This window comes from Juglans microcarpa x Juglans regia, chromosome 1D (assembly GCF_004785595.1).
Source record: "Juglans microcarpa x Juglans regia isolate MS1-56 chromosome 1D, Jm3101_v1.0, whole genome shotgun sequence".
Lineage (NCBI taxonomy): Eukaryota > Viridiplantae > Streptophyta > Magnoliopsida > Fagales > Juglandaceae > Juglans > Juglans microcarpa x Juglans regia.
In genome coordinates, this window is record NC_054594.1 from 13,109,141 (window position 1) to 13,136,774 (window position 27,634).

Sequence of the window (27,634 nt, forward strand, 5' to 3'; positions counted from 1 at the left end):
AAAATAAGATATTTGTAATTCCTTCGTTATAAATTCCCTGCGCTTACATGCGAGAGGAATTAGCGGGCACCTGGATGAGTTAATGGATGGTGAAACGACAAGCAATTATAATAGCTTTAATAACAATACGACATGACCAAGAATCTCACAATCACCGAAGTATCAGTCCCGGCTATGGAACTCGACCTCGACTCGTTCCTTGATTCTCACCTTACCAGCGACGATGACGGCGGCGACGAAGACGACGACTTCAACACTGTCCCTCACCGCACCATAGACGAAATCCTCAACGCCTCCGATTCATCCACTTCATCTTCCCCTCCGCCATCCCCACCGCCCACTCATCCCCGCCCTTTTGGCCCCAAACAAGAAGTCTCAGAGTCCGTAAACGACGCCGTCTCAGTCCCCACCACTAAACCATCCCCTGAGTCTTACATTACGGAAACCCTAAGACCGGATGGAAACCCCTCGTTTCTGTCCAAGCCCGGACTGTTCAGTCGGGCCCGACCCGGCGGTGGTTTCTCTGAGGATCCGTTTAAGAAGTTCCCGAACTCGCGAGCGTTGCCGTCGCTGTTCGGCGGGGTGAGATCGAACGCGAAGCCCGGGGCTGCGTTGGCAGCTGCGGCGGCGGCCTCGAGGCCTCTGCCGACTCCTCACGCGGCTGCGATCAAGTCGAGGAGGGCCGGGACTGGGGGCTCCCATAAGGCTCTCGACGATTCCGAAGTGGGTTCAGATGGATTGGGCTCTCCGAATGAAATTCGTAATGTGAAAGCCGTTGAAGACAATCAGAAAATGGGCGACTTCCAGTCTGCTCTTGTGGTGAATGATAAAGGTGGTGGGGTTTACAGAAGAAATGAGGTTTTGGATGGTGTGAAATATGAGGGTTCTGGTGAGGTTTCTCATAGTAAAGAGGTTAAAAGTGAAGCGGAAGATGCCGTTGAACGGAAGGGATCAAGGGTTAGTGATAGTGAGGAAGAATTGGTGGAAACAAGCACTTCAATTTCAAATACCAATGTAGAACCGATAATTGGTGAAGAGGATGAGAACACTGCGAATTTAGACAAGAATGCCTTTGTGGTGGGCAGTAACGACTCTGAATTTTTGGATGCTGATGGTTCTGAAGAAAAGGTCGGTCATTCATTGGATGAATTTGATGAGAAAAGGAAGGTTGATCAGGAATTGACAATGGTGGCATTGGAAGCACGGAATTTAGATTTAGACAAAGAAAAGCATAATTTGAAAGATGATGAGGCGGATCTTGCCGGTGACGAGGAGACAAGCTCGTTGTCTGATATCACCGAACTTGTGGAAGAGAGAATTGGACAATTGGAGAGTAGGAGGTTAGCGGAACAGAAATCACGGGCTTCAATGAAGCCGCTTGAGTTAGCTGAGGAACTTGAGAAGAAGCATGCTTCTACTGGTTTGCATTGGGAAGAGGGTGCAGCTGCTCAGCCAATGAGGCTTGAGGGCGTCCGGAGAGGATCGACCACATTGGGATACTTCAATATTGATACGGATAATACCATGACAAGGACTATTTCTTCACATGCATTCAGGAGAGATCATGGTTCACCTCAAGTCTTGGCTGTTCATGCGAATTATATTGCGGTGGGAATGTCAAAAGGGGTCATTGTGGTCGTGCCCAGTAAATATTCCAGTTATAATGCTGACCTCATGGATGCAAAGGTTGCTTTTTCATTTGTTGATTCATACTGCTCTTAATGGTTTGTCTTTTCGGGATTATATGCTTATATATGTTATTTGTTCTTTCTGTTGTTGAAACTTGAGTAGGTGTCTGTAATTGATTTTGTGTAAATGGAATTAAGGAAGAATGCCCTGCTTTACCCTTTCAAACGATATTTAGTAGCCAATTTCTAGTGTCCTGTTTACGAAATTGGAAAAACTGTGAGAACGCTAGTTGATGTCCAACTGAATTGCTTATTTCAATCTTCGAAATGCCCCCATTAATTTCGTACAAAAACCAAGTGTGCTCGATCCTCAACTGGAGACTTCAATTAAACAATAGCTTGATATTACTACAAAGAAACATTGTAACAGCTTGAGGGGAAAAAAGAACTTTTCATTGTGTATACTTAGCATGAATGTATTCTGTCAAAATGACTATAATTAGCATGGGAAGCAAGGAATCTTCCCATTTATGATAAATACAGTGTGCAAAACATCTGGCTGTGTTGTATTTATGAAAGCTTCCGTGGACTTTGCGATTGCATGTTGCATTAGTTACAGTAGATTTGTTGACTTAACAAATAAATAACAGCTATGTTGTTTTTGTTCCAGATGTTGATGCTTGGTTTGCAAGGGGATCGATCGCATTCTCCTGTAACTTCCGTGTGCTTCAATCAGCAAGGGGACCTTCTCCTAGCTGGTTATGGTGATGGTCATGTTACTGTTTGGGATGTTCAGAAATTATCAGCAGCTAAAGTTATTACTGGAGAGCATGCAGCACCAGTTGTACATGCATTCTTTCTGGGGCAGGATTCTCAGGTTACTCGTCAATTTAAAGCAGTTACAGGTGATAGTAAGGGTCTGGTTCTGCTGCATGCCATCTCAGTGGTTCCTGTGATTAATATGTTCTCCATCAAAACCCAGGTAAATATTTGTTTGCATTATTTTGTGGTTTATGACTGTAGCATTATCTGATTATATACTTATGAGTTGACATCCTTCCCGAATCAATCGTATCGTTGTTTGAAATAGTGTCTTCTTGATGGACAAAAAACGGGAATTGCGCTATCAGCTTCACCACTCCTTTTTGACGAATTCTCTGGAGTTGCTTCCCTCTCTTCTCAGGGAAACAATGTGGTTTCTTCCAGCAGTCTTGGTAGTAGGATGGGAGGTGTAGTTGGTGGAGATGCTGGCTGGAAACTCTTTAATGAAGCCTCTTCTTTTGCTGAAGAAGGTGTGGTCATATTTGTCACCCATCAAACTGCTCTGGTGGTATGAAACCCTCAGATGATAGGACATATTCCATGTACCTTTTGTCTTGTGAATCTTTTCTTCTTTGTGGGTATATCTTGTCCAGATGTTTAAAATGCCACGTGCATGTCACAGGTGAGGCTTACTCCAACATTGGAAGTCTATGCGCAACTTTCTAAGCCAGATGGTATTCGGGAGGGTTCTATGCCTTATACTGCATGGAAATGCATGACACAATCGCGTGGTTCGCCTACTGTTATTTTTTGAATTTGTCTAGTGAACTTCATTTTGAGATATTTTATCTTAATAAGATTTGAATTTGTTTCAGAAAATATGCCGCCGGATGCAGCAGAGAGAGTTTCATTGCTTGCAATTGCATGGGATCGGAAAGTTCAGGTTGCAAAGTTAGTCAAATCAGAGCTAAAAGTATATGGGAAATGGTCTCTTGATAGTCCAGCAATAGGTCTGGCTTGGTTGGATGATCAGGTACATATATATGTATATATATTGTCATCTTTTATATGCTATTAATGTTATTCAGTTTACTTATATTAGTTCAGGATTCTTTTCTGTTAAAAAACCATAATTGTCTGCATGAAGTATGGCATTACTTTTCTGCATATATGGATGAGTGAGTGTTTTATACTTTTCCAGATGCTGGTGGTTCTCACATTAGTTGGACAACTTTGTTTGTTTGCCAAGGATGGAACTGTGATTCACCAAACAAGTTTTTCTGTTGATATTTCTGAAGGAGATGATCTTGTTACGTATCATACTCACTTCATTAATATCTTTGGAAACCCTGAGAAAGCTTATCACAATTGTATAGCTGTTAGAGGGGCTTCTTTGTACATACTTGGACCTACACACCTTGTTGTTTCTCGCCTTCTCCCATGGAAGGAACGGATTCAGGTTCTGAAGAAAGCAGGTGACTGGATGGGTGCACTAAACATGTCAATGACACTTTATGATGGTCAAGCTCATGGTGTTATTGACCTCCCTAGAAGCTTAGATGCTGTACAGGAGGCCATAATGCCATACCTGGTAGAGTTGCTATTGTCATATGTAGATGAAGTATTTTCTTATATTTCGGTGGCATTTTGCAACCAAATTGGAAAAATGGAACAGCTGGACAACCCAAGCAATAAAGGCAGTTCTGTGCACTCTGAAATAAAAGAGCAATACACTCGTGTTGGTGGAGTTGCTGTGGAATTTTGTGTTCATATCAAGAGGACTGACATACTTTTTGATGAAATTTTCTCCAAGTTTCTAGCTGTTCAACAGAGAGGTAGATATCACATACATGTGTATTATCAGCTTAAATGCTTCAATTACTGTGAAGTTTCAATATCTTTTGAGGTCTTCATTTTTTAGTGCAATATGGTAAATCAATCTGTGGCAATCATAAACTCAAAACCCAAGGATAGAAAGTTGTTCTTTTAATTTTAATTTTTTTTTTTATCTTCAATAGGGCCAGACAGCCTGTAAGGTCAGATTACTATAGGCTGGCAACAGGACATGTTTAGATGTTTGGGAAATATGAACAATTACAACAATATTCCTGGCAGGCTTTCTCGCTTATGAACTTTTTCTACCAATATATATTGTTTTTTTATGCATTTTTGAGTTATTAAATGGATGGCAAGGTTGTTCAACTCTTCTTCTGGCACCTTGAGAGTATTTGAATCCATGTCGACTTTTGGTGTTTCTTTTTGATTTAGTTCGTGTCTGTTGCTGTTTGACTGCCTATGAAGTTTGTGTATTCTTCCATATTTTCGGAGTGACATACAGTAATTTGTACATTTAGTAGCCTTTACACTTTACCTTTCAGTAATTTACCTTTTTTCATTACATTTCCAGAAACATTTTTGGAGCTCTTGGAGCCATATATATTGAAGGACATGCTTGGATCTCTACCTCCTGAGGTATTTCCTGATGTTCAAGTGTGTGGCCACATTGTGAGCTTACTAACCAATTGTGATATTTTCTTTTTCTTTTTCCTTTCTAAGATTATGCAAGCACTTGTAGAGCATTATAGCAGCAAGGGGTGGTTACAGCGAGTTGAACAATGCGTCCTTCACATGGATATCTCTTCCTTGGATTTCAATCAGGTCTTACTTTTATCTGTGTTAATAGTTTTCCTAGTTTAACTGAATCCATTTGCTATGATTTGTTGACTTGACTGTATGATGTTTTCTTTTCCTTGAAGGTTGTCAGGTTATGTAGGGAGCATGGATTATATGGTGCGCTGGTATATCTCTTTAACAAGGGATTGGATGATTTTAGGGCTCCTTTAGAAGAGCTGTTGGTGGTCTTACAAAATAGTCAAAAGGAAAGTGCTGCTGCCCTTGGGTATGTTGCCTTTATCTGTGTTCATTGTGTTGTAATTCATTGATCATGGAATATTTCAAGTATCCTATTTTCTTATTCTAGTTTACTCTTGTATATGTTGTCATGTCAATTTTAGTAAGTCTTAGTTTAATCACTTATTTTTAATCCTTTTCTGGGGGTTGGTGGACTTCATGAAGTGGGGGAGGATTTACATATATCAGATTACCAGAAGAATCTTGACAGAAAAAAAAAAAATCCACTTTTTAAGGAACTGTAACCAGCATGGTAGTATAACATAGTAACATATTATTCTAGGAACTGCAAATAACCCTAATCTTAAGAAGCTTCCAATCAGTTGATTTCAATGAGGGCTGCAGCCTAGGCCTATGTTGCGTGGAGTTGGAGTCAATTGGACCTGTCTATCAATGCACAAGTGTGATACCCCATACTAAGTAGTGAGTGCAGGTGGTATATTCCCTACACTACTTGGGAGGGAGAAGTTCTTGTTCTTTATAAAGATCAACGGGGCTCCAATTGTACCCTTGACTAGTCTTTTGGAGTATGGCCCAAATGCGGCTTCATCTCCCTTGGAGCATTACAAAGAGCTAGCTTGCTTCTTTTTTCCTTCCCCTTTCCTCCTGCACTTCAGTTTTCTAATTATAATCTGTGATTGTATGTGTAGTCCTCACTGAGAAATGGTTTTGTGACAACACATGTAAAAGACACTTTTCACTTGTTTGTATTTTAACTCTTAACTTAGTGAAGGCTGCTCATATGGGGGCACATGCTATTAAGAGGTTACAAATCTTTACTTATCAAAAAAGAAATCTATCAAATAGTGCATCAAAGCATGATTCTTTAACTTCAGTATTATTCCACAAGTGGTTAGTGGGTAAACATTTACCGGAAAGGTACTAAACTTCTTATTAAAAAAACTTGAGGCATATGACTGTTGTGCAAGTGTCTTTATAGTCAGAAATTAGTTTCTTTTTGTAGAATGATGTTCAGAGAGGCATAGAAAATATATTTGCTGAGTTATAGAATTGGATGAATCAATTTAAATATAACCAGAACTTTATGACTCAAATGCGTGTTTTTCTTTAAATTGGATGTCTTACAATCCCTCCCCCTTCCCCTAGGGGACTAGCTAACCCAAAATAGAAAAACAAAGGTAAAAGAATATAATGAGAGAGAGAGAGAGAGCATTTACTTATAAGAGAGAGTCAGAGAGCGGTGACTATTATGCCTTACTAGATCCTAATAGCATTCTAACCGAAAGGTATTACAGGGAGATAATATTTCCCATTATTTACATTTTGGCCTCTTATGATCTAGTAAGGTGTTACAGGGTTCCCTTTACCGCCTTGAAGTACTCACCTTTTACATTTTTTCTTGCTAACAGGTACAGGATGCTTGTTTATCTGAAATACTGCTTTTCCGGTCTTGCTTTTCCACCAGGTAAGGATTTGTTGCTGGCAGACATTTTTGAATCCACTTGTTGAAAGATACTCTGTGCAAATGAATGTGAAAACTTTTCCATGGATCTAGAACTGACAGATTTTCCAACTAGACACATTTGTGACTAGTTGTCTTGTATTTTCCTTTGGCTGTGATATGTTGTGTATGCATGTCATGCTAATTTCATCCAATTTTCAATGTAATCCTTTAAGCATGCTTGATGCAGACATGAATAAAGAGATTCAGGCCTTGTTTGTGTAACAAGGTATTCTCAGGTATTCTCAAATATTTCCTTCCCAAACATCACTCAAACACAAAACACTTTTCAATTTCTAATTTTCAACATTTTCATCTAATCATTATCCAAACACAAAACGCGATACAACTTTTCCAAACTTCCAAATAAAACACAAAAAATAATATAACTTTTTCAAATTTCAAAGCAAAAATAATATTCAAACAACTTTTTAACTTTATAATATTTTTATTGAACTTTTTCTCTCTTATTTTCCAAAACGAATGAAGCATTTTAATTCAAACCATTTCATTACTATTCAAAGATATTATGAGATATTCTAAGTGTCCAAAGAGCCCTTAGTCATTGTTTGTATGTGTGTCTCAATGTTGGCCGCATAGAATTTTCACCATGCAGGGCCCGCATGCATTGCCCGATTGATGTGAGGCTTGTGTGTTTAATAGTTGGTTCGTAAGTGGAATATAATTTTGGTTTTGTTTTCTAATTGAATGTAACTTTTTAATTATTGGAAGATCTGTACTCATAAATAAAACAAAGATTGGAAGATCTATAATTTCATTGCTAATCTGGCATGTTAAGGTTATTTTTGTAATTGAGTTGAGTTTAAAAATCTTTTAATGTTTTGGGTGTGTTTTATTGGAGTGCACGTTAGTCTTTTATCAAATCATTTGTTCATCCCAGGGCTGTGCACAGAACCATTAGTGCCTGTTTTGGAGCAGGCTCATGCAATTGCTTCTTCTACATAATTTGGGGGAATCATGGGTGGTCCAATTGGAGGGAAAGGCTAGTGAATTGTCTTGTGGGGATGGTTGGGTGTTGGGATCTCCTATAAATACGCCCATGGAACTAAATGATCTTTTGGGGGGTTGTTGGTATTCATGAGGATTTGTTGTGTTGTAACCTTGGGCGATGTGTCTTCCTCTGAAGGGTGAGCTGGAAGGTATCTCTAATTGGGTCTGGTAGAGTTTCAGAACTTTCCATCATGCTCTTAGAGTCTTCTGTGAAGGGTTCAAAGTGGAGCTTTTGGCCTTATTACTGACATTGAAGCTAGTAGAAACTCTAAAGCCCACGGTGTTATTTTCTAGTCCTAAATCAGTTTCTAAGAGTCTTAAGGGAGTCAGAAAGGTTATCACGCTCCATTAATAATGATTTCAAAAATGGTTGCTCTAGTAGTGGTAGAGCTAAAGGGAGGGGCTCTCAGTTTGTTCACGAAGCTCAAGATATTATGATGGAACTTTAGGGGGACTGACTGATGAAGGGGATAAGCAATTCTGTCTTGGGACATTGCTTAGAGATTGGGAAGATGATATAGTTTGTCTTTAGGGAGCAAAATTGAAACATGTGTCCTGTAGTGTTGTCTTGAACCTGTGAAGTGGCTAAAATATGGATTGATGTTGCTTGGACTCTCGAGGAGTAGTGGGAGGTATCTTGTTTGATGTGGGGTAGTCAGATGGTGGAAATGATCGATACTTGCGTGGGTGAATTTAGTGTCGCATGGAAACAAGTTTGAATGGGCTTTTGCTGGGGTATATGGTCCCAATTGGGATAATATGAGAAGGTTTTAATGTTACTTGCCTCCCTAGTGAAAAGTTGGGCGAAGCTTGCTTTTGTCTGATTATAATGGAGTTCTTAGGTTTCATATTTTATTGATTTGTGGATGGTGGGAGGGGCTTGTACATGGCCACATAGTTGAGACATCCTTATTTGATTTAGACTAGACACTTTCTTATCTCATCTTTGGGAAGCTTATTTCCTGGTGTCTCCTAGGGTGTGCAAGTCACGTGCATTCCCTTTGAAAAAAGAGGGCAAATCTAGGACCCACATGAAAAAATTCACTTTTAATGATGGCCTCCGCTTTTTTTTGAAGGGAGCACGCGGTGTTTGCGCACTCTAAGACTGTATCTAGCATTACTTTATTAGAATTGGCTCATATCGTTTCCCAATTCTTCTTTGACTGTGGGATGTTCGGGGTGGCAAGATCTTTCAAGGTTGAAAATATAGGGCTACTTTGAATAATTTGCATTGAAAGCAAAGCATAGGTGTTTGGTGGGTATATTGGGGTGGCAAGTTTTTTCTTTCCACTTTCAAGGTACCCCAAGCTATACCTTGGCATGTAAACTTTAGGCTTTAAAAGATGACCTTGGTGTTTGGAATGGCAGGTGTTTGGCAACATTAGAAAGAAGAAATAATATTCTTATTGAAGAGTTAAAAGGACTTGATGTGATTGTGGAAGATAGACATCTATGTGATGAAGAGTAGTCGAGGGAGATAAGACTTTTTTATTTATTTTTTATTTTTTGATAAGTAAACGATTGTATTAATAAGAATAGGCATAGCCCAAATACACAAGAAGGTATACAAAAGGTGACACCTATTTAGGAAAGAGAAATGGAAACAAGAAATTCGTGAAGACCAAGGCCATTAAAATCTACAACTATGACCCGTAGAAATAAAGTTCTAACAAAAAGTGATATAAGTTCCTCTAATGAGCGCTCCTTGTCTTTGAACGTTCGGGCATTTCTCTCCTGCTATAAGCACCACAAAATACAGATAGGAATCATCTTCCTCATGGTTGTGATTTGAGTAATACCTCTTAGATTTTTCCAACTAGCCAAAAGCGCAACCACTATGGCGGACATAACCTAAGCTAACTCTACTCTGGAGAACACATCATCCCATAACGCTCTAGTAGTCTCACAATGCAGTAGAAGATGATCCACGGTCTCACCACTTTTCTTGCACATACAACACCAATCTACTATAATCACCTTGCATTTCCGTAAGTTATCCATCGTCAAATCTTACCCAGAGAAGCTATCCAAGCAAAAAATGCCACTTTGGGAGGCGCCTTATTTCACCAAATCCTTCTCCATAGAAACTGATTGTTCTGCGATTGTGTGAGAGACTTATAGAAAGAGCGAACTGAGAATGTGCCTTTACCTACGGGTACCCACCACAACTTGTTAGCTCCTTGAGTGCTCGATCTCATGGAGTACAGAAGACTAAAAAAATCCTCAAAGCTGCCAACTTCCCAATCTTGGGTTGCCGTTGGACTTGATCACCAAATAGCACCATAAAATTAGCCATTGAAGCTTCTTTCTCACATGCAATCCTGAAAACTACGGGGAATGAATCCTTAAGGGCGTTATTTCCACACCATAGGTCGCTCCAGAATTTTATTCTAGAGCCATCTCCCAACACAAGTCTAGAATGACGAGTAAAAACCCCCCACCCATGTCTGATGTGCTTACAGACTCCCACTCCATAGGCCCTATGTACCTCTCTAGTGCACCAATCCCCCCCACAGACCTCCATATTTGCAGTCAATCACCGACTTCCATAAGGCTTCTGGTTCCGTATTATATCATCACAACCATTTCCCAAGTAAGGCCCTATTGAAAATCCTCATATTTTATTTCTCACGCACTAGAAGAGATTGGGGAGCATTGACCAAATGGAGTTTGAAATCATCCCCCACACCACTCCAAAGGAAATCATGATGAAGTTTCTCAGTCTAGGTTATGAATTATTCTTGAGTTGGAGAGGATAATCCTTATGGAGGAAATATGTTGGAGGTGAAGATTGAGGGTGTTATGGCTTCAAGGAGAAAATTGTAAAAAAACTTTCATCATGCAACTAATTCACATAAAAGAAATAATTTCATCGATTCTTTATCTCTTTGCCCTTTGGTGATTAGTAATGACATTAACAATTCCAATGGAATTTGTACACAAAACAATTCTCTTGGAGGCCCAATTGGTGGACTTTCTTTTTCTTCCATTGAGCAGCCTGAGGCCTAGTGGTTGGAAGGCCTTTTTAAAATATTGAGGTACGGGAGGTTGTGAAAGCTATAAATGGTAGTAATGCATTGGGTCTGGACGATTATTCCTTTTCATTTTTCGAAGTGTGTCGAGAGGTAGTGAAGGAAGATGTCATGTAGGTATTCCATATGTTTCATATGAAAGGCAACTTTGAGAAGAGCCATAATGCTACATTCATTGCCCTTATTCCTAAGAAGCATGGGTTGTCATATCAAGGACATAAAGCCCATAGTCTAGTGGGTGTTGTTTATAAGATCATGGCCAAAGTTCTTAGAAATAGAATGAAATTGGGTTTTTCCTTTGCGGAAGTCATTTCCAACTCTCTAAATGCCTTGTTACCGGGAGGCAAATTCTTGGCACACGCTCATAGCTAATGAATACCTTGATAGCATATTGATATCAGACTGAAATGGGGAAAGCCAGGAGTGCTGTATAAATTAGACATTGACAAGGCTTTACGATCACTTACCAAAAAAAAAAAAGTAAAAAGAAAAAAAAGAGGCTTCTTAATTTATTTGTTGAGAAGATGTGGTTTTGGGGAAATGATGATTGGATTGCCCAATGTATCTTCTTCATGCATTTTTTGGTAGTTATGAATAGTACTCCTATGGGATTCTTTAACATACCAGGTTTACGTAGGGGTGGAAATTCGTGTTCGTAGGTCATGTTCGTATTGTGTCAAGTCATGAGTATTAGACTATATGGGTAAACCCGAACACAACCTATTTAATTAAACCATAACACAACCCATATAAGTAACGGGTAATACGACACGACCTGCATAATGCGTTTAATGATCAACTTTTATTGAGTTAATCTGAACACGACCCGTTTAACTCGTTTTATATAAATGGGTTGAGCTGACCTATATATTTAATTTTAACCCAATTAATACAATTTCATATATAATACAACGATAACTATATAAATTATTCACAATTACAATCGGATTAATGTTAAAATATTTTATGATCAGTATCCAAACCAATAATATATAAGAAAAATAATATTTTTCATAAAATAAAATTACATATTAACTAAAAAAGTTAAATAGTTTGAGAAATATTAAGTAGTCAAATACTAATATTAATATTACATCCTAGCAATAACAAAGGCATATAAACTAAACATTTTATAGGAATTGAAAATAGAATTTATTCATGTTATACGGGTTGATTGTTGGTTTTGTGGGTTGACCTGACCTGTTTATTAATCATGTCTTATCTGGTCAATCCGTTTTGACCCAAACCCATTTATATCAAACCCAAACCCGCTTATTTCGTGTTGTGTTGGTGTCGGATTCACGGGTCGTATCATATATTGCCACCGGTAAGATTACATCAACAAGATCCTTTATCCCCTTGTTTGTGATTATTACAGATATAATACCATCTTCTTTGTAAGTATATAGGAATGTTAATTCACTACTTTTTATACTAACAGGCGATAAAGGATTCTATAAACATTATAAACCTCAAAAACCATCAATCACTTTACTAAACATCAAAATAATAGAAGTAATAAAGCCAACATATGAAAACTAAGGAAAAACCATAATGTTGCAACACAAGACCTAGTAAAATCCTAATAACCTATGTGATAAGGTCAAAGGCCCCTATACTAACTTACATAAAAAAAAAAAAAAAAAAAAAAAAAAAAAAAAAAAAAAAAAAAAAAAAAAAAATTGTCTCCTATACTGACTTAAAAAAAAAAAAAAAAAAAAAAAAAGGAGGTCTCCTATTTTGACTTTGGCTTGCAAACTCGTCCTTGTCATTACTTGGGACATTTTAAAAGAGTATAAAACAAAAATGAATCGTTACTCTATTAAGTAGCACATTATAGTGTAAAAATGTTATCAACTTGGGTTTCTTTGATAACATCTTTTATAACACATGACTTCACTTGCACATCGTCAACAACATTTAGGTTTAAACTTATAGTGACCCACACACATTAACCTTGTGTACCTAGATTGTGCACTGGTTCGACTAACTGTGGTCCTCAAGGGGAAGCACGTCTCTTGGTGGACCACACCTTCTCAAAGTACTTCATATATGACATGATGTTTTGCCTGACATCGAGTATGAGCCATTCAAACAAGAATTCCTTGCTTATTTGATAATGTACATGTTTTGAAGATTTTTACAACTTCATTTCAATATTCGCAGGATGGAACTGATTTAGAAACACTGAAGCAAAAAGTTTGCCTTTTGCAGGACAAGGAGCTCTGCCCCCTACTCGCTTGCCTTCTCTTAGAATAGAACTTCTACGATTTCTCTTAGAAAATTCTGATGCCCTGAACTCACAAGCAGTTTCAAGATTATCTGGAGAAGCATACTTGAACTTGTATCATCTCTTACAGTTAGATACTGAAGCTACGTTAGATGTTTTGAGATGTGCTTTTGTAGAAGATGAAATCCCAAAACACGACTTTTCGTTGCAGGATTCGGCAGATGATGATATAGAGGCAATAAAAGAAAATGATAATGCATGTAAAAATTTATTGGTTCAAGATATGGTGAATGCTCTTATTCATATTCTTGATAGAGATATTTCCCAAACTGAGAGGTCTGGTGGTAAAGATGTCGTTGGATCATTGGAACACTGGCCTTCAAAGAAAGACATAGGTCATATATATGAGTTTGTAGCATACTATGTTGCATGCAGAAGAGCTAATGTCTCAAAAAGCGTACTGAGTCAGATTATAGAATATTTAACATCAGAAAATAATTTTCCACCTAATGTTTCTACACATCGTACAATCTCGAAAAGAAGAGAGAAACAGGTGCTTGCCCTTCTAGAAGTAGTGCCTGAGACTGACTGGAATGCTTCTCATGTGTTAGGTCTTTGCGAGAAAGCCCAATATTACCAGGTATGCTTACTTATGTGACTTATGATGTTTTGCCTGGAAGCATGGTGCCAAAATGTACATATTCTCCGTTTTAGTTACATGTAATATAAGCTCTATTATAATTTTATAGGTTTGTGGCGTAATTCATACTAGCAGACACCAGTATCTTGCTGCTTTGGATAGCTATATGAAGGATGTGGATGAGCCGATTCATGCATTCTTGTTTATCAACAAAACAGTATTAGAGCTGAGTGGTAACGAACTTGCTGTTTTTCAATCAGCAGTCATTTCCCGGATACCCGAGCTGGTTGACTTAAGCAGGCAATGCTTTTTGCAAATATTGTTTGAAGGCCATGCAGGATCTTTTGTTACTAAGAAACTCATTTACTCTGCATTCAATCTCATACATTTCTGATCCTTTGCAGAGAGGCCACGTTCTTCTTGGTCATCGACCATTTCAACAATGAAAGTTCACATATCCTGTCTGAACTTCGCTCTCTTCCAAGAAGCCTTTTCCTTTATTTAAAAACAGTCATTGAGGTTCACTTATCTGGTACCCTCAACTTTTCGTGTTTAAGAGGGGATGATATTGTGGATTCTTCTGATGGAAGAAGGGTGAAGGATCAATCAAAAGGACTTGAAGATTACTTGGTTAAAGTCTCTAATTTCCCCAAGTTCCTACGTAACAATCCCGTTGAAGTGACTGATGAAATGATTGAACTTTATTTGGAGGTGAGCACTTGTAAAATTATATGTAAAATATGAATTGACAGAGATTTCCTTTGGTAACTTGCATGTATATTTAGGATTTGGAAAGGATTTCACTGTACTGATTTAAATTTGTCGAGTTGAAAATTCGTTGTTTGGATCATGTATATGCATTGGTGCATTTCAAATTCACAAATTGGAATTTCTTAGCTGGATACTTTAAATGCCCTTGCATGAGAGTATTGCTTTTTGTACTTGATGATGACTTGGTGCAGTGGTCACTGGAAAAATCAGGCGAAAATGGTATTGCACAGAAAGAAAAGGTATTTAAAAAGAAAAGGAGAGCAAACAAGAGAATGTTTTGTGTCCCAGAGCAAATATTGCCATCAATTAGTTCCCTTTCACCCATCTAGTCCTCCCATAAGCCCATGCCTATGCTCACAAACTGAAATTCTCACCACTAACTGCCCAACCCTAAACTTCACCTATAACTTGGTTGGCGGCAAATCTTAGTTTAGGGTGAGGAGAGCTGCAATTTTCTTTGCTTCCAAACAAAACCAGATGAGAATACAGATTTCATGCCATGATTATGGTTGGTTTTTGGGTGAAAGAAATTTACTTGCATTGATGAAGAGAGGATGGGGGAAAGAATAAACCACGTGTTGGTGTCATGCTTTCTCGCATTGTTTTTCTTGCCTTCTAAAACCAACCCAGATGAGAAGATTATCTTGGATACAAAAGGGTACTGATGGATGTAAGTATTATGGGTTCTGGTTTAGAGGTTTGGGTTGGAGAAAAAAGAGATTCTTGAGTTAGAAGTAACACTCATTGCATCTCTGAGGGTCCCACATTGAAGCCTAGTTAATTTGTCAAATTGCAAATCATCGACAAAATCTGGGATCAGTTTTGGGTTTGAAATCTTGGGATGACATGATCAAAATTGAGATCATTACTCGTATCCTAATGGTCCGCCCAAAGGCCCCAAATGGAAATATGCTCATCCAATTGAGACAAATATTCTCGTTCTCCAATCTTAAATGAATGTGTTTGTTCAATCTCATCCTATGTCTTTGAAGTTCTTGTTATTTAGCTTTGTAACTGAAGTCCTCTTTCCCACTCCCCTCTCCCTTGCACCCAAAAGTATTAATATGCTCAGTTGTTTTTCTTTTGTTTTTTTAATGATTTGTGGTTGGAAATCAATATCTTGTTCTGTGCTCATTCTTTGGACATATCATGCTTAATCTTGTATTTATTTTTCTAAAATCTGCTGATTTTGCACCATAAAGTACATTCGTGGTTATGGCCATCTTCACATCTGTCATTTTAGCCATTCCTAAAGGATTTATATTGGGTTATAGCAATGCGATAATAAGTTTCTTACCATTTACTTTTGCAGCTTTTATGTCAGTATGAACCCAATTCAGTGCTGAAATTCCTGGAGACGTTTGATAGCTACCGTGTGGAACACTGTTTACGCCTGTGTCAGGAATATGGAATTATTGATGCTGCTGCATTCTTGTTAGAAAGGGTTGGTGATGTGGGGAGTGCTCTTTTCCTTACACTTTCTGGCCTTGATAGCAAGTTTGTTGAGCTTGATACTGCTGTGGAAAGTGTAGTTTCTAATGTGGCTTCTGGTTCTGCTGCTGGTTCAGAGTATCTCAGGACTGCAATGAATACGAAGGAGGTCTGTAACTTTTAATCAGGCATTTAAGCTTCTTGTGTTTGCATATAGGACCGTTATGCAACTTCAAATCTGATATTTCCCATATAGGTGAATGAGATACGCAATATATTGAATGCCTGTATTGGACTGTGCCAGCGAAACACCCCTCGTTTGAACCCTGAGGAGTCAGAGACACTCTGGTTCAGATTACTTGACTCGTGAGTCCAACATCAATCTTTCTTTTATTTTTTACTTCTGTTATATCTGCCGTAACTTGTTTTCTTCATAGCAATATCAGTATATAATTGTCTGCTTTAGCAGCTGCTGCTAATCCTAAATATGGAGGAGAAATCAAATTTGTCTCTATGATTATGTAGTTATGACAAACAAAAAGTTCAATAAACTGGCCCTGCTTTAATTAGAATGGGGTAAACCGTGAGATGATGAGCTCAAGACGAAATAACATTTATATTTGAAATGGTGAAGTGGGTTACATGCTACATGAAATACTTCTTGCTTTAGGATAAGTTAAGTTCCAAAAGATGAGAGTGTAGGGTTCTCTACCTCTTCGATACGTGTGATGGTGAGTGGTGAGATGATGAGCTCAAGTCAAAACAAAATTTACATTTGAAATGGAAAAGTGGGTTACTTGCTACATAAAATACTTTTTGCTCCAGTATAAGTTGAGTTCTAAAAGATGAGAAATAACTTAGTGGTGTAGGGTTCTCTCTCTTGATACATGTGTAATGGAAAAATAGGGTTTATGATTACAATCAAGGGAAATTAAGCCTCCAATAAGTAGGGAAATCAAACATCCAATAAGTTAACAATTGATGGTCAACAACTGTCTTGTGTCAGCTACAATGTGTAAACAAATGCATTTGATAAAAATGAAAGACTATTCCAGAACTCCCAAACAGTTGAAATTTCCTAAACAATTAAGGAGACAACTTTATTTACTTCCTAATTGAAGAAAGAACCGTCATAAAATCCGACATGTCTCTCTCTCTCACCCCCATTTTTTCTATCTTTTTAGGAAAAATTACAGTTTGCACCCTGGAACTACCATTGATTTTGCAGTATGTATCATAAACTACAGAAAATTGCAGTTGGCACCCAAAACTTCCCAAATTTGATAATTTGTACCCACACTTGAAGATCTGACTAATAAGATTGTGCCACATATACTATCATTTGTTGATCTTAACAGTGAGATCTTAACCAAACTTTGGTGGTTCGGCATGGTAAATGCCGTTTTTGGTAGTTGAGGCCTGAATTGGAAAAATAAAAAAGAAGAAATAACGGCGTAGCTCGATGGTACAAAATTTTGTTCCCCCTTTTTCCTTTGGTCAGAATGAAGGTTGATTTAGATAGTTTCTATTAGGAAATAAATGAATGATAGAGATAACAAGGGAAGACTTGAATATATCATCAAGACTCTAATTGTCATTTCATACGTAGTGTTAGCCTTTACATGGTCTTCAATGAGAATCTGTGAGAAGATATTTCCATATTCAGTTCCTCCTATTTTGTTCTCACAACAACTTTTCTGCTCTTGTGGGCGTTTGTGGGAGTCTACGAATTTTGTTTTTGATAGGTAAGTCTACAAAATTTTGATAGCAAAAGATTATTATTCTGGGAGGAGTTGGCGGGTTTGGGCAGTTAGTGGGATGTACTGTGTTAAATGGTGGACACTTTAATGTTACGCACTTCCCTAGTGAGAGGTGAGAGATCAGGAGATGGTCATCTTTGCCCCGCCATGGAGTCTTCTTCCAATTTTGTTCTTGAGCAAGGGCTTTTGGATTTTATTTTAGCTGGTGAAAATTTTAAATGGTCAAATAATTGTGACTCTTTATCTTGATCTAGAATGGATAGATTTCTGCCCACATCGTTTTCCCCTTCTGGATTGCAGACGTTTCATAGTGGTAGATGATATTTCAAATTTGAAAAAATGTGCTTGAAGACTGAAGGTGTTTTTTATTTTGATAAGTAAGACATCTTTATTGATACCTTCAAGCCTTTTTGTTTAATTAGTAAGAAATCTTTATTCATGGAAGGTTTTAATAAAGATTTATACTAATAAGAAAAGACTGAAGGTTTTGTTGATAAGGTTAGACAATGGTAGTCATCCTACAACTTTCAATGCTCTCCAACCTACATATTCACCAAAAAAACGTAAGGCTCTAAAAGGGAACTTAAAGCAGTGGAACAAACAAAATTTTGGCGATGTTGAATTTCAGTTAAAAGATCTTATGGATGAGTTGAGCCTTGATAGGATGGAAAAAGTGAGTTAAGGGGAGAAGAGAAGGTGAGGAAAAATCAAGTGATAAGTGAATTGGAGTGGGTTACATTATTAGATATGCTGGAGGCAGAAGTCAAGAGTTGCTTGGTTGAAAGAAGGCAATAGGCATACAAAGTTTTTCTATCGAGTGGTTAACTTGAATTCGAGAAACAATTCTATTGAGATGATGTCAGTTGACGGCTCAATCTCTACTTATTTAGAAATCATATTGTGCAATTCTATGACAGTTTGTTTACTGAGCAACTTGATTGGAGACGCCAACTGGATGGATGGATTTGCTTTTGATTCTACTGGGCAGGAGCAGGCAGTGTAGCCTGTGCCAAGGATCCTTCGGTGGCAGACAATTTTGAGATCCTCCTGTGATTCTCCATAGTGGAGTGTAAGTTTCATTAGAGCAGGTCAAGATTGGGAGGGGAAACTTTTTGTGAATTTTTTAACTTCCACAAGATTGAGAATAGAGGTGGTGACAAGGTTTTCTGGGCTCCATCCAAAAAAGGGATGTTCAATATTGATTATTTTTACAAAGCCCTCAATTCTCATGTCAACAAATTATTCTCCTAGGTGAGCGTTTGGAAGACAAAGGTTCTCTTGAGAGCTGTGTTCTTTGCGTGGACAGCCTCTATAGGAAAGATTCTCACCATGGACAATTTAAGGAAGAGACATTGTCATGATTGATTGGTGTTGCACGTGTAAAGAAGTGGGGAGCCTGTTGACCGTCTTTTACTGCATCATAAAATTGCAAGTACACTGGAGTTCTTTATTCAGGTTGGATTGGCTTGGATCAAACCCAGAAGAATTGTGGATTTTTTTTTTCCCCTGCTGGAAAGGGTTATGTGGTAGTCCACATATTGCTGCAGTGTTGAAGATGGACCCTATTTTCCTTTTTTGGTATATTTGGAAGGAAAGGAACAACAGAATCTTTGGGGATAGTGAGCAAATTGTAACACCCCGCTCCCCAATAAAGTCATTTTCAAAATTTTTGAGGAACCAATGTGCTACTAAACTTGACTTACACTTTTCTTACTAACGAAGCGCCATGTACGAAAGATCCCATAAACAAATAAATTCAATCTTTATTAAGTATTTAAAATCCAAAAGAGAGTCTGCAGAAGCACTTATTTAAAATCAATAAAGTCTCAGTGCTTATCAAAATAACTTATTAAACTAAAATCATAAAACTAAGCATAACACAAACTGTCTAGGCCTCTGCCTCGCCTCGCCTCCCTGGGCCAAATTTTATTCTGTAGGCCCATCCTCGTAAAGATCATCACCTGGGGTGGTTAAAACATAAAAACATAAAAAAATGAGTCGAATACTCAATGAGCAACATATTATACAATAAACATCATAAACAGAGTTTTCTTGAAAATAATATACTCATAAATACATACGTAAATAACATGAACATGAACTTATCTTTCATTTGTCATAGTCCAGTACTGATCCCCGTGAATTAGGGTTAGCGAATCTAAGTAGATTCCGATTCCGCTCGTGGCCGCGAGTTATGGAATCCATACATAAGAAAGACACACTGGGTTCACTACTAGCATGTACAACTTGGCAATTGAATATGCCCATAACATATGGTACCGTCTTCATATCATAACATAGGCCGTTACGTATCTTATCATTCATACTTCATTGTAATCATACTAGCATACTTGTCATATCATAGATTTCAATTGAAATCGCATTCTTTCATAAAATGTTGTGATACATATTTCCTCACATAAAATCATGATTTTTCATAAATATTTTAATGAATAACTCTTTTCGTAAAATCATGAATTTTCAGAAATATTTTAATGCATAAATCTTCACATAAATCATGGCTTTTCACAAAATATTTTAATGCATAACTCATAAAATTATGACTTTTCATAAATATTTTGATGCATAATTATTTACGTAAAATCATTAGATTTTCATAATTTTATGACGACTTGGGTGCATAATAAGGGGCTTCCAATGGAGGGCGTACATGCATAATACTTTTATAAAAGACATGTCGTTTACCGTACATACGTGTAAGGGTATGATCATGCTACTTACCTCGGAGTGTTAATCCAGTATTTTCGGCATGAAATCAATCACGTGAACTAGGAGGAGAGAGAACATGAGGGATGTTGGTGGGCTAGAGGTGCTCTGCGTGATTTTGGGTAAACGAAAACTACTCTAGGGCTTGAAGAGGAATGAGATACATGTATAGTGCATGGGGCTGAGCGTATATATAAGGAGTCGGTTTAAGAGTTTTAATTTGAAGATAATTTGTAGAATCGTAAGAGTTCTATTGGAGCATGAATCCTAGTGAGAGGTGGGGACATGCATGACTTAGAGTTTGAGAAGGTAGTCGGTTAAAGAATTTTAACATGAAGATGACTTGTAGAGTTGTATGATGTATCCCTGTTGGAATAGGATGCCGATGAGTTCGAGTTGGACTAAGTCATGATCATTCAAGAAGAGAGTTTCAATTTAAAAACATGATGATGTAGTTCATTCAATGTAGGATTAGCAATGATTGAGACTATGTAGGGGACTTCAATCAGTGATGATTTTAAATTGAAATAATTTCTAATGGCCAATCTTTAAATTCTTAAAGGAGTTTAACTCGTTTAATAAATAATAAATAGGATTTAACCTAGTTATTGAGCTTAATTAAACCTCTTAATCAATCTCAATAATTTATCGCTCGTGGGCTTATCCAATATGACCCATTAAATATAATTTAGGCCTAATAAAAATTATCAATATTATGACCTTAGAATTATTGTGCTGGGTCGTTAAACAAATGTTGGGAGAGCTCAAAGAATTTTTTATCAATTCATGTGGTGGTCCATGAGGGACAGAGATACTTTAAATTTGAGAACATGTGGCTGAAGGCTGATGGGTTTACGGACAAAGTTAGATTTTGGTGGTCTGCATATAAATTCACGGGTACTCCTAGCTTTTTTTAAGCCGGGAAACTTAGAAGCCTTGAAAAGCGATATGAGAAAGTGGAATATGGAAGTCTTTGGGAAATTAACAACTAGTGGAACAATCTGTTTCAGGAGTTGCAATGTTTTGATGAAAAAGAGGTGTATGGGGTCGTCTCGGCCGATGACAAGGCAAGGAAAATGGTTGTAGCAGTTGAGCTGGAAAAAAGACTATTATGTAGGGGTGTAAATCGGTCCGGTCCGGTCCGGTCCAGGGGGTAATGGACCGAAATTGGCGATCCATCATTTTTCCCGGATCGGTAACTATCGGTCCGGTCCGTCCATTCGATCTGGCCCAATTATTTTTTTTATTTTTTTTCTTTTTAAAATAAATTAATAAAAAAATTATTAAAAATACTAAATTAAAATTAAGTAAATTATTAATGTGGATTATGTAACTAACTCAATAAAAAATTATTTTACATGGTCAATGATAATAAATTAGATGAAAATTACATTCTTAACTTATATAGTTACTATATAATTAGTTAATTGATATTATACATTAGTTAATTGATAGAATATTAATTTGTTAATAACATATTTAAAATTTTATATTTGTAATGATGATAGGTTAGATGAAAATTACATAATTAATTATGCAATTATTATATAAAAAATATATATTTTTAAATTCGGTCGATCTGGTCCAGGGTGGGAAACCCCTGGATCGGGACCGGACCGAAAAGTCTCTGTCCTTTATTTCAGGGACTGAGACCGACCGTTTTGGGTCTCGGGTTGGTCCAGTCCGGTCCGAACCAAACCAACCATCCGATCGGTTTCTCCGGTTCAGACCGACCAACTTTCACCCCTATTCTTATGGAGGAGATCTCCTGGAGGCAAAAATCTCGGGCCTTTGGTTGAAGGAAGGAGATGAGCACAAAGTTCTTTCATAGAGTAGCTAATTCCTATCGAAGAAACAACGCCATTGAGGTTCTTCATTCGGAAGATAGGGTTCTTTCGGACAGTGGTGCTATTAAGGATCACATTGTCCACTTTTATGAAAAGCTTATGACGGAGCAACATCAATGGAGGCCTGAGGTAGATGGGCTGGTTTTTTATTCGATTGATCAATCAAGTGCGACTTGGTTGGAGAGGCTGTTTGAAGAGGATGAAGTGCTAAGCTTGCTAAAAGGGATGGACAAAGACAAAGCACTAGTCCTAGACGGTTTCACAATGGTTTTCTTTCAAGCTTGCTGGGACATTGTCAAGGAGGACATTATGGAGGTTTTTCTTGAATTTCACTCATTAATGAAATTTGAGAAAAGCCTTAATGCCTCATTCATTACCCTCATTCCAAAAAGGGTGAGGTTGGTGGAGGTGCAAGACTTTCGTTCCATAAATTTGGTGAGTGGGGTATACAAGATCATATCAAAAGTTTTAGCTAAATGGTTGAGTGAAGTTATGGGACAGATCATCTTGAAGTCAAATGCCTTTGTTAAAGGAAGGCAAATATTAGACTCGGTCCTCATCGCTAATGAATGCTTGGAGAGTAGAGTCAAAGCCGGCACCCCAGTTATCTTATATAAATTGGATATAGAAAACTTTTGATCATGTGAATTTAGATTTCTTGGTGTATATACTTGGTAGGTATGGCTTTGGAGAAAGATGGTGTCAGTGGATGAAACATTGCATCACAACCGTTTGATTCTCAATTTTGGTGAATGGCACTCCTGAAGGCTTCTTTAATAGCTCTCGGGGCTTGAGACAGGGGACCCTTTATCCCCTCTTCTATTCATTTTAGTGATGGATGTGTTGAGTAGAATGTTGAAGGGGGTGGTGGATAGGGGTTTCATCTCGGGTTTCTCGGTGGGTGGTTCCTCACATGGTAGCTTATCAGTCTCTCACCTCCTTTTCGTAGATGACATGCTGATTTTTTGTGAGCCGGATTTTGACCATATTTGTTCCTTGAGAGCCCTTCTGCTTTGCTTCGAAGCTACCTCTGGTCTTAAGGTGAATCTATCGAAATCTGAAATGGTTCTAGTTAGCTTGGTTAATAATCTAAGTGAATTGGCTGCCATCTTGGGCTGCAAGGTGTCATCCTTGCCAATGAAGTATCTTGGACTTCCTATGGGGGCTCCTCATAAATCCAAGGCAATGTGGGATGTGATTGTTGAGAAGATTGAATTCAAATTGGCGGGTTGGAAGAGAATTTACTTAAATCAAGAATACGTTATCCAATCTCTCAACATACTTTTTATCTTTATTTCCTTTGCTTGCAGGGGTGGCGAATAGACTGAAGAAGACTTTCCGTGATTTCTTGTGGGCAGGTTTAGAGGACGCAAAAAAATTCCATTTGATTAAGTGGGATAAAGTCTGCGCCCCTTTGTCTCGTGGTGGGTTAGGGGTTAGAAAATTGAGAACAACGAGGCCCTTTTAGGAAAATGGCTATGGCGGTATCGTCGGGAAGGGGATGCTCTTTGGAGGAACATCATCGACGTTAAATATGGGAGCATTTGGGGAGGCTGGTACTCAAATGAAGTAGGAGGGGCATATGGCATGAGAGTTTGGAAATTTATACGTAATGGTTGGGAAGATTTACTTGGTAATTTTAGATTTGAGGTGGGAAGCGGCATGCGAATCAAGTTTTGGCACGATATTTGGTGTGGTGATGTTACTTTGAAAAATGCTTTCCCCTCTTTATAGGATTGCGTGCCTCAGTGGCTGATAACATGGACATCTCTACTGATTCCTTTCAATGGCCGTGAGATTTATCAGAGTTGTACAAGATTGGGAGGTGGGAGACATTGCTGAATTTTACAGTGTTATACGTGCTGAATTTACAGGTACGAGGGGAGGACAGATTACTTTGGACACCTACATGGAACAAGAACTTCTCAGTCAGATCCTACTACAAGGTATTGATGACCCACTCTTCCAATGCCTTCCCATGGAAGTGCATTTGGAGGAGTAATGTCCCCCTCAAGGTTGCTTTCTTCGGCTGGCTGGCATTCCATGGGAAAATATTGACTATGGACAAGCTGAAAAAGTGTGGAGCGGATTATCTCCTTCACTGTGAAGTAATCAAGGCTTTATGGGATGGGATGAAATCTTCACTAGGCTTGGTATTGCATGGGTAATGCTTAGGAGGGTGATAGATTTATTGTCATGTTGGAGAGGAATCCAGGGCAATCGTCACATTGCGGCTGTTTGGAAGATAGTGCCTCTATGCTTAATGTGGTGCACATGGAACGAGAGAAATGGTCGTCGTTTCGACAATAAGGAATGCTCACCAGATGGGTTTAGGGATTTTTTCTTTCATACATTGTTGCTATGGGTTTAATGACTTTTATGTTGCTTTCTGCAGCGCGTAGCTTGTAATTAGGCTCATTCTTATATACTTCCTGTGTACTCGGGCATTGCCTAATTACGTGAATTAATAAAATCTCTTTTTACTTAAAAAAAAAAAATTATCAATACCATTCTCGTGTGACCTGGTTCTATTGACTATGATGGATTAAATCTGGCATGATTTTCACTTTCTTTTTCTTGATAAGTGTCTATCTTCTACTTTCTGTGTACTTGGGTTGCACCTTTTGTACTTTTTTAATAAAGATTATTTTAGTTATGGGAAAAAAAAATTGTACATTAATTTCTAGTAGGAAGTTATTGTGATCTTACCAATGAAAAAAGTAAGCTATTGTGATCGTAGGAATTAAGATTCGTGCATGTGCATTTTATTTAAGCGCCAATTATTTGCTAAAATTCATTACAGGTTTTGCGACCCTTTGATGGATTCAGAAAATGATGTGTTATCTGGAGGAGAAAATCATGTTCAAATGCTAACTGAATCATCAGCCTCACAAGAGGATGAGGAGGCACGCATAGTTAGGTGGAGAATCTCAAAGTCCAGTAGAGGAGCTCATATCTTAAGGAAATTGTTTTCTCATTTCATCAAAGCAATTGTTGAGGGAATGATAGGATTTGTTCGCCTGCCAACTATCATGTCGAAACTCCTTGCTGATAACGGCAGCCAGGAGTTTGGTGATTTTAAACTTACCATATTGGGCATGCTCGGAATATATGGCTTTGAAAGACGAATTCTGGTACATTACTTTTTAAGCTCATGCTGTGCTTCAGTCGTGGTCTGTCTTTATGTATCCTTTGTGGCATGAATTCATGTATCAGGGATCTTTTTGCATCTTTATTGAGTTTTAACTTCACAACAGACATGATTAAGTTTTAAAGGTTCTTCATCTGAATTACAAGTCTGTTGGTATGATCGTATGAAGGAGTTTTATAGTTTAAGATCCATGAATAAAGTTTCTTCCAAATTTGGAATTTATAATCTCCTGAAAACTAATGTAATGATTTTGAAAGTTGTGCATCTAATTATGACAAAGGGTTGCATGGCATGTTGCACGTAGTATTTCTGCCATACAAAACCAGATTCATCAAGGCATCGAGTTTTAGACACAAGTAAAGTTATTAAACTTTGTACCAATTCTCATCCAGTATGGAAATTTTAGTCTAACTGTAATTTCTAATTGTATACATTTACTTTATAAGTTATTACTTGTATACATTACTTCTTGATCTTCTTGTGATGAATAACTGTTCTTATTCCTTAATTATAATATGACTCAAACGTGATTATTTCAATTGGGAAATGTTATTGTTTTCAATTGATGCAAATTATTTACTCTGTTATTTTTTAGGACACTGCCAAATCCTTAATAGAGGATGATACGTTCTATACCATGAGTTTACTCAAGAAGGGGGCCTCTCATGCATATGCACCCCGGAGTTTTGTATGTTGTATATGTAATTGCCTGCTCACGAAGAATTCCTCTAGCTTCAGCATTCGAGTTTTTAATTGCGGCCATGCAACTCATATCCAATGCGAAGTTCCAGAAAATGAGGCATCGAGTAGAGGAGCCTCATCTGGATGCCCAATTTGTATGCCGAAGAAGAAATCGCAAAAGGCTAGAAGTAAATCGATTCTTCCAGAAAATGGTTTAGTGAGTAAATTTTCATCCAGACCCCAACAATCACATGGAACCAGTATCCTACATCGGCACGAAGGTGATGCATCCGAGAGTTCTTATGGGCTTCAGCAAATTTCACGGGTAAAAGGATTTTCTATCTTATAATTATTACCATCATTTATTTCTGTTTCCCCCTGACTTCACAAACATTGAAACCTAATAAAAAATTGGATGCTGCAGTTTGAGATCTTGACCAATTTGCAGAAAGACCAGAGATTAGTCCAGATAGAAAACATGCCTCAGCTGAGACTTGCGCCACCAGCTGTTTATCATGAAAGGGTAAAGAAAGGAACAAATATTTTTACAGGAGAAAGTAGCGAGACCCTTGCAAAAATAATAGAGAAACCAAGTAAAAACAGGAAACTGAGGGAGCTAAGAGTGAAGGGATCGTCTCTTCGGTTCCCACCTTTGAAATCAAGTATATTTGGTGAGTACTGATATTAATTCTACTTGGGGTTGAAGCTTTTGTGATCTGTTCAGTGTTAACATATGGGAAACACTTATTATATAGGCAAGGAGAAGAGCAACAAGCGATAATGCAAGCACGTGTATAGAACAGTAACAATACTGGAGATGATGAAGACCATGACATTTTTTTCTCCTCCTTTTTTTTTTTTTTTTTTTTTTTTCCAAAATTTTGTTTATATGTACAACTGTTGTAAGTAGAATAAGCTGTGCATTAAATAATGTGAAGGTATTCTTTACGGAAATTGAAATAGAACAGAATCAATTAATGAAGCGATATTTTTTAGACTACGGTCTAATTCCTGCTGCCCTTTTTGTGACTGGAGAATGGTGGTGCACCCTACTCCGCCTAGTCGGGATAGGGGGCTTTGTTACCTCTGTTGTGGATAGAGTTGTGCTGTCTCTTAGACTTAGGCCTCTAGAGATTTATAGTCTAGACTAGATCATTTCAGTCACAGAAGTGTGTTAAGAAGCTATTAATGTTGTAATTGGCTTGTACTGTTTATTTCTGGTCAACGTTATAATGTCCACTTTTAAGAATGAATGTGCTCCGTTTATACTAATAAAAAAAAAAGAGAAAAAGATAGGAAATGGTAATCCTGAAAGCCGAGAGAACATCTCTAGATTAGATCATATCAGTCATGGAAGTGTGTTGAGAAGCTATTAACGTTGCAATTGGCTTGTATTGTTTATTTCTGGTCAATGTTATAATGTCCGCTTTTAAGAATGAATGTGCTCCGTTTATACTAATAAAAAAAAAAAAAAAAAAGATAGGAAATGGTAACCCCCGAGAGAACTGAGGAAGATCAGATTTGTATTTTGCCCGAATCAGCTTAACGAATCTGTGAATGGAGAGAAACTTGAATCTGTTGAGTGTTGAGT

General features: G+C 37.8%; 1 protein-coding gene across 2 annotated transcripts; it reads left to right on the forward strand.

Annotated features, from left to right (window-relative positions):
• Positions 1-85: 85 nt before the first annotated feature.
• LOC121268645 (vacuolar protein sorting-associated protein 8 homolog) lies at positions 86-27,038 on the forward strand. 2 transcript variants are annotated; one of them, XM_041172981.1, is made up of 19 exons: positions 86-1,686; positions 2,299-2,610; positions 2,719-2,958; positions 3,073-3,181; positions 3,266-3,423; positions 3,592-4,225; positions 4,798-4,862; positions 4,947-5,048; positions 5,147-5,289; positions 6,671-6,726; positions 13,020-13,675; positions 13,785-13,975; positions 14,080-14,386; positions 15,759-16,046; positions 16,134-16,243; positions 25,015-25,345; positions 25,958-26,368; positions 26,468-26,714; positions 26,799-27,038. In XM_041172981.1, the coding sequence occupies exons 1-19, from the start codon at positions 133-135 to the stop codon at positions 26,822-26,824; spliced, it is 5,940 nt and encodes a 1,979-aa protein (XP_041028915.1). In that variant the 5' UTR covers positions 86-132; the 3' UTR covers positions 26,825-27,038. The 2 variants fall into 2 exon arrangements, with proteins under 2 accessions (XP_041028915.1, XP_041028924.1); XM_041172990.1 differs by lacking the exons at positions 25,958-26,368; positions 26,468-26,714; positions 26,799-27,038 and having other exon boundaries at positions 25,041-25,177.
• The last annotated feature ends 596 nt before the right edge of the window (positions 27,039-27,634 follow it).